Genomic DNA, 7,046 nt, shown 5'->3' on the forward strand with positions numbered 1-7,046 from the left:
GCCTCTTTCAAGTCCCCAGAAATTAGTCTCCCCATATGAGAATAAAGTGAAGTCTTAAATGACTCTTATTTTTATCTAATATTGTAACTCATAATCAACTCTCAATTAAGCTTCTTTCAAGTCTCCAGAAATGAGTCTTCCTAACTGAGACTAAAATGAGTTTCATTTAAATATATAATAATAAAACGTTTTTATTGAGACTAAAATAGATTTTATTTAGGACCCACAATTCTGGTCTCAGTTTTTTATGCTTACATAATACTCAAAAATCCTTGATCCTACATTGAGACTAATTGGCGACTAAAGTAAGACTCCCATTTTGGTAAGGGTTATCGGAGTAATACGCTATGCTTACAACGTATGACCTGAAGTTACAAATAAGTGTGACACTTATCGGAGGCCGTTCTAATATGACCAAAAGTCTAAATAAGTCTAAAAATCAGAAATCAACACAAAAATCGCGCTCTGAAATCTCAAAATCAATTTCTGATTTCTGAAATCACCTTGAGATTTCTGAAATATCTTTGAGATTCAAAATCCCGTACGAAAAATTTGAAAATGTCGGACCCCTCGGGCCATGGATATATATTGGCTGTTAGGGATGCAACGGATAACCGGAACCGGAACCGAGAAGAACCGAGCAAATTCTAGGAACCGGAACCGATAATATAAAAATTTGATAACCGTATCCGGAACCGGAACCGATATTTGTGCGGTTGCACGTGTGGCACGTGCCTAAGGCCGGCACTGCGCAAAATCACTGATTAATCCGGTATAATTTAAATAAAAAACACGGTTATTGTTTTCAAACTTAATGCTATTCGAACTTAATAGGCGCTTTTTTAATCTAAATGTACGCATAATTTAATACTTAAAAACTACGTGGTGAAACACGTGCTAACTGGTGACATGATCATCGTTTACCAAACGTGTTTCGTATACGTTTTAGAAACCTCGATAAAACACGTAATATGTACGTGATGGTGCTACCTGGGCTCCTTGGCCAGAGTGTCGGCCATCTCATTGCCATGATGCCCCTTATCACCAGGCACCCAATATAGTTGAACCCTATTATGGGTGCCCAGTTCCGAAAGGAGATCCAGACAGCTAAGAACGAGCTTAGAAGTAATACTAAACTGATTAAGAGCCTTAAGGGTAGCCTGACTGTCCGAGAAAATATGAACAGTCTAGCCCCGATACTTCTTCTTCAGGTAAAAGTCTACACAAAAGCAGATGGCCGAAATCTCATCCTGAAAAACCGTAGCAAAAACGCCAAGGCTCTCAGAGAACCAAACTTCTTAGCACCCACCCCTGAGTGAGTCTTGGAGCCATCCGTGATCGGAACAAATTCACCATTGGTTCCGAAAACTGTGTAACTTTACAGCCATGTTGTCAGAACCCATCAATAAGATCGGTAAATGACCATAATATTGCCGAAATAATTTGGTGTGCTGCACTCCCAATTAGCAAACCTCCACCAACCATTACGTAGTAACCGATAGGCCCTCGTAATTGCAACCTCCTCTATATAAAGATGAAGCGGTAGAATATTCAGGAGCACCCCCAGAGAAACGCTTGGGGCGGTTCTCATAGTTCCTGTAATGCTGACACAGGCCAGCCTTTGCACAGTGCGTAGTCCAGCCTGAACTGACTTAAGCACTACCCTCGGCCACCAAACCACTGCTGCATACGTCAGCATAGGCCTGATTATCATGGTATAGATCAAATACACAACCTTTGGGCTAAGACCCCAAGACTTGCTTAATGCTTATGGTACCCCTTACTCTCCAGAATAACATTTTTGCCTTCCTGATACTGAGATCAAGATGTGGCTTCCATGCTAGTTTTCTGTCGAGAATAACACCGAGGTATTTTACCTCAGTTGATTTGACCAAGATGGTCCCAAAGAAAGAAATATCATTAAACAAGTCCTGCACCTTCCTCCAAGTGAAAGGAATCAGGCTCGTCTTGTCAGGATTGACAGTGAGGCCAACATCCCTACACCAGCATTCCACAGAGATGAGAGCTTTTCTCATCAAAGCCGAAATGGTTCCTGGGAACTTCCCAGTAATGATCATTGCGACATCATCAGCGTAACCAAAGCCACGACAGCCATCCCTGTTTAGCCTCACCAAGAGTTCGCCCACAACCAGGCAACACAGCATTGGTGAAAGAACATCCCCCCTGAGGGCAGCCCCGGCTAGTGGTTACCCTTAGTGTTTCGCCAAGCAAGGAAGCCGTCGCGACCCGATCAGTCAACATAGAGTCGATCCAAAGACACAACGTGTCATTGATACCAAAAAGTTTAGCTTCCTTAAGAATGACAGCCTTAGAGACTTTATCAAAAACCCCCTCAATGTCCAGAACAACAGCTAACGCTATTTCTTTGAACTCAATTGCACGTTCGAAGCAGTTAATTATGCCATGAAGGGTAGTCACAGTAGATTTGTCCTTTTGATAGGCATACTGAGCATTCGAGAGGGGTGTAACACTAAGAACCTCCTCTCTTATATATCTTTCAACTAATTTCTCCAAGACTTTTAGGAGAAATGAAGTTAGACTGATTGGTCTAAATGCCTTAGCCTCGAGATAACTAGTTTTTCCGGGTTTAGGAATAAAGATAACCTTTGAATGCTTGAAGGAGCTCGGTATATGCCCAAGAGCAATACAGGAACTGTAGATTCTGCACAACACAGGACAGAAAATATCTATTCCCTATTGCAACAAGATTACAATAAGGTATACTATAGAGTATAATCGTTTCATCTAAAATTAATGAATACACATTCAGACGAAGCCAATAAAATCGGGTTGAGTAAGTTTATTTTTTAAAACGTAAATTATGTTTTAACCTTGTTTTAATCCCGTCATTTAAAAATTTATTACAAATATTTTAAATTTAGAGTTAATTTTCGTTTTTAAATATTATTTGCTCAAAATTCGTAAAATTTCATATTATAGGAAAATGCCTTTGTTTTACTCATTAAATTATTTGGTTTATAATTTTATAATTATTATTCGTTGTTTATTTGTAGTTATTAGAAAGGTATAATCCTTAAATATACTTTTGAAAAGGTTCAATGAAAGGTGAATTATAAAATCACTACTTACAGGTATTGGGAATAAATATCACCATTTATAGCCGCTTATCAGATTTAACTTTTAATTTTACGGATATACAATTAAAATGGCTAATAATCAATTAAAAAATACTGATATTCGGGAAATAGTATTTTAAAATTTCAGTAAAAGACGACACTAACAGAAGAAAGTTATAACATCAAATGATTTGTTTTGGTAATTTGGAATAGGACGCCACGCTCATTTCGCTTCAGGCTAAGAGAAATAATGTTTACAAAACAAAATTTATAACGTTTCTGCAGAAACTAAAGAGTCTCGAATGAGGTTTAAACGACTTATTTTGCACCTCTACCAGCTCAATTTAACTGCGCATGTGACCCGCGAGTGATCAGTTGACTCTGAACCCGTGATATGGTTTGTCCTTTACTTTACAAGAGGTGCGCGCCGTATTAAACTAAATCCAAAATTATTTCTGACCTTGCGCCTAAATTTAAATTGCTAATAATTTATCCGCGGAATGTCTTGTTTTTATTTATGATAAATATATTAAGATGCGTGTTAATCGCAGGGTGTGGTCTATTGGAATGGCAAAGGTATAAATAGAGTAGCTGAAACTGACGGTTATTCAAAAGTACGGATCATTCCAACTTGATCTCTTCAGACGTCCAACTATAAAACCATGTACAAGGTAAAGTTTAAAATATTAGCTTTAATATAATCTGTGATTTGTAAGCGCTGATTTTAAGACGTATCCTCGATTCTCAATGTTCAGTTAGCTTTCGTCCTGGCTTTGGCCCTTTTCGGTGCCACTCATGCTGGAGTTATCGGAGTTAATACTCTCGGTCTCGCCGGAGTTGGCCCGTTAGGTCTCACCGGAGTTGGTCCATTGGGTCTCGCCGGAGTCAGTCCATTGGGTCTCGCCGGAGTCGGTCCATTGGGTCTCGCCGGAGTTGGCCCGCTAGGTCTCGCCGGAGTTGGGCCATTGGGACTTGCTGGAGTTGGCGTCGCTGGTATCCCGGCTGTCGCTGTCGCTAGTGCCCCAGCACTTACAGTCGCTGGCGCTCTTGGTGCTGCTGGAGTGGTGGGTCCTCTCGGCGCTGTTGGCGCTTTCGGCGCTATTGCCTCCAACCCGGGTGGAACCATAGCCGCTGCTGCCCCTGGAGTTAATGTTGGTAAGTTGTTCTTTTTCGTATTTTTGTGAAATAAACCACCTCTGAATACGTCTAAGCCATCAAACTTGGTAGACAAACACCTCTTATAGATATAGTTACATAAATGTTCTTCGGAAAATAAATTATATTTTCCAATTAAGGGGTTGACCAAGTTGGACCAAAAACCGCCGCTACCGTCGTGGGTGTTCAGTCTGTCATCGATGGTCCATCCGCCACTCTCATCACTTCCACTGGAGCCGTGAAGGGAGCCGCTCAAGCCGGAGCCAACCTCGGATCCATCGGAGCCCAAGTTGTCCCATCCGCCGCTGGTGGAGCCATTCCAGCTTCCGCCGTTGCTATTCAAAAAGTTCCAGTTGTCGTTAAGGCTTCTCCACTCGCCGCCCTTGGTGCCATCTGGTAGATCTCTGAAATAGGTATATTTATTTCCATAAAAATTATTGGATATTTATTATCATTTCCGAACTAAAACCTTACCGTTTTTAGGTCTCTAGTCTTTCGTTTTCAAATTTCACTTGCGGAGCACTATTCCATTTGGATTCTGGTCTGGACATTTTCATCACAGATTCAATCTTTCCAGGCTATGGCCTTTACTCTCTATCTGTACATAATAAAAAATATTTTAATATTTGAAATTTGATAATTTAATTTTTATTTTACTACTTGAGTACATTTTGTTCTACTTCCTTTATTCATAGCGACCCTAAAAAATAGCGCCACCCGTTAGCGACTTCGTGAACATTTTTTCCTTTATAATAATCAGCTAATAATAATCAGCTAGGCTAATACCCAAGGCACCACCCTAGGCCTAAGTCATCGAGCGACTTTTAAAGCCTTTAATTCAGGTGGCCGGGTTACAATGCGTAGGAGGGTGGTGACAAGCCCTGCAAGCCACGCGAGCCAACAGCTCCCTACACTCACTATTACCGTTAACCTCAACAAGTTTTTATGGAAGGGGAAACCGAAGATCTCGGGGGAAAACCCCTTAAGCCAGTGGGGAGAGAACTTGCAAACTCAACGCAGAAGGAGTTGTTCCGAGTTTTCACCCAGTGCCACAAGTTGGGATCGAACTCGGCTCCTCTTGCTGCGAGGCGAAAGTGCTAACCACTCCGCCACCCCTTGAAGACTAAGGGCCTACCAAAACATTAGGCACACAATAGTTTCCTTGACCATAAGGAGCTCCTAAACAAGTATCACGGACATGCCTAAGTGACCTTAGTTATTAGCTTAGCTAAATATTATTATACACTGAAAAGCAATAAATATTTTTTCTGTTAATTCTTAGGTCCAAGCCATCACAAAGAGTATTCGCTAGCTGCATCGATCGTTACGCACTCTATCGGCGGCGGTTGAAAACTTTGAGAAAAAGGGTATAAATAGACGATATTAACCGTCGAAGTGTGTTAGGGACTTAGGGCTGCGATCTCATCTGCACAAGAATTGGTACCCGAGCCAAAAGAATTAACATTAAAGAAAGGTATGATATATCTGAATCTATAGACCATATAGCTAGTATTGGGGTTAACGAGGAAGGATTGTCTAGGGGTGATAAGCTTAAAATTAAAAAATAAGGGTTGCCGAGGTATTTCTAAAAAGGTTAAGTTTTACTTAACCTCTAATAAAGATTAATAAACTCTAATAATTAATAATAATTAATAATGATAATAATAATCATAATTAATAATGATAATAATAATCATAATTAATAATGATAATAATAATCATAATTAATAAAGATAATAATAATCATAATTAATAATGATAACATTAATCATAATTAATAATGATAATATTAATCATAATTAATAATGATAATAATAATCATAATTAATAATGATAATAATAATCATAATTAATAATGATAATAATAATCATAATTAATAAAGATAATAATAATCATAATTAATAATGATAATATTAATCATAATTTATAATGATAATATTAATCATAATTAATAATGATAATAATAATCATAATTAATAATGATAATAATAATCATAATTAATAATGATAATAATAATCATAATTAATAATGATAATAATAATCATAATTAATAAAGATAATAATAATCATAATTAATAATGATAATATTAATCATAATTAATAATGATAATAATAATCATAATTAATAATGATAATAATAATCGTAATTAATAATGATAATAATAATCATAATTAATGAAATGAAATGAAATGAAAAAGTGGTTTAATGTGCATTAAAACAATACAGGGTTGTATCAGCAAGTTAACACACAGTTTATACACAGTACCATAACAGTACATGATATTATAAATGTTGAACAATTTTCGAAAAAGATGTAGTTTTAAAAATTGTACATATTGCTTGTGGCAGATGAAACACATTAACAACGAAAAATTTCAAAACAATTTAAACAATTTTGAGGATAATATGATTATATAAATGAAAGGTTTAAGATACGATTTGTTTTAAATGAGAAATTTTGCAATCATAAATATCTCTTTCTTTACTAAATTTATTTACAGCGTTTAGTGCTCTGTTAATTGGATTTAATGGGCTTTTTTCGGTTTTATACAAATTAAAATTTCTTGTTTTATAATTAGGCACACATAGATTGATATGGGGTAAAAGATTCGAGCATAGTGTAATGTTATGTAATAATGATAATAATAATCATAATTAATAATGATAATAATAATCATAATTAATAATGATAATAATAATCATAATTAATAATGGTAATAATAATCATAATTAATAATGATAATAATAATCATAATTAATAATGATAATAATAATCATAATTAATAATGG

The 7,046-nt window shown here is 36.5% G+C and overlaps 2 protein-coding genes across 2 annotated transcripts; one reads left to right on the forward strand and one right to left on the reverse strand.

Moving 5' to 3' along the window:
• Positions 1–2,088: 2,088 nt before the first annotated feature.
• LOC149947159 (uncharacterized) lies at positions 2,089–3,136 on the reverse strand. Its single transcript, XM_090170842.1, has 2 exons — positions 3,112–3,136; positions 2,089–2,537 (listed from the first exon to the last, which is right to left on the reverse strand). The coding sequence occupies exons 1-2, from the start codon at positions 3,134–3,136 to the stop codon at positions 2,089–2,091; spliced, it is 474 nt and encodes a 157-aa protein (XP_090026968.1).
• Positions 3,137–3,717: 581 nt separating this feature from the next.
• LOC149947160 (uncharacterized) lies at positions 3,718–4,868 on the forward strand. Its single transcript, XM_090173512.1, has 4 exons — positions 3,718–3,769; positions 3,854–4,253; positions 4,394–4,666; positions 4,745–4,868. Exons 1-3 carry the CDS (start codon positions 3,761–3,763, stop codon positions 4,651–4,653), a joined length of 669 nt encoding a protein of 222 aa, XP_090029638.1. The 5' UTR covers positions 3,718–3,760; the 3' UTR covers positions 4,654–4,666; positions 4,745–4,868.
• The last annotated feature ends 2,178 nt before the right edge of the window (positions 4,869–7,046 follow it).

This window comes from Leiobunum rupestre, chromosome 4, assembly GCF_980474605.1.
Source record: "Leiobunum rupestre chromosome 4, qqLeiRupe1.1.hap1, whole genome shotgun sequence".
NCBI classification, from domain to species: Eukaryota; Metazoa; Arthropoda; class Arachnida; order Opiliones; family Sclerosomatidae; genus Leiobunum; species Leiobunum rupestre.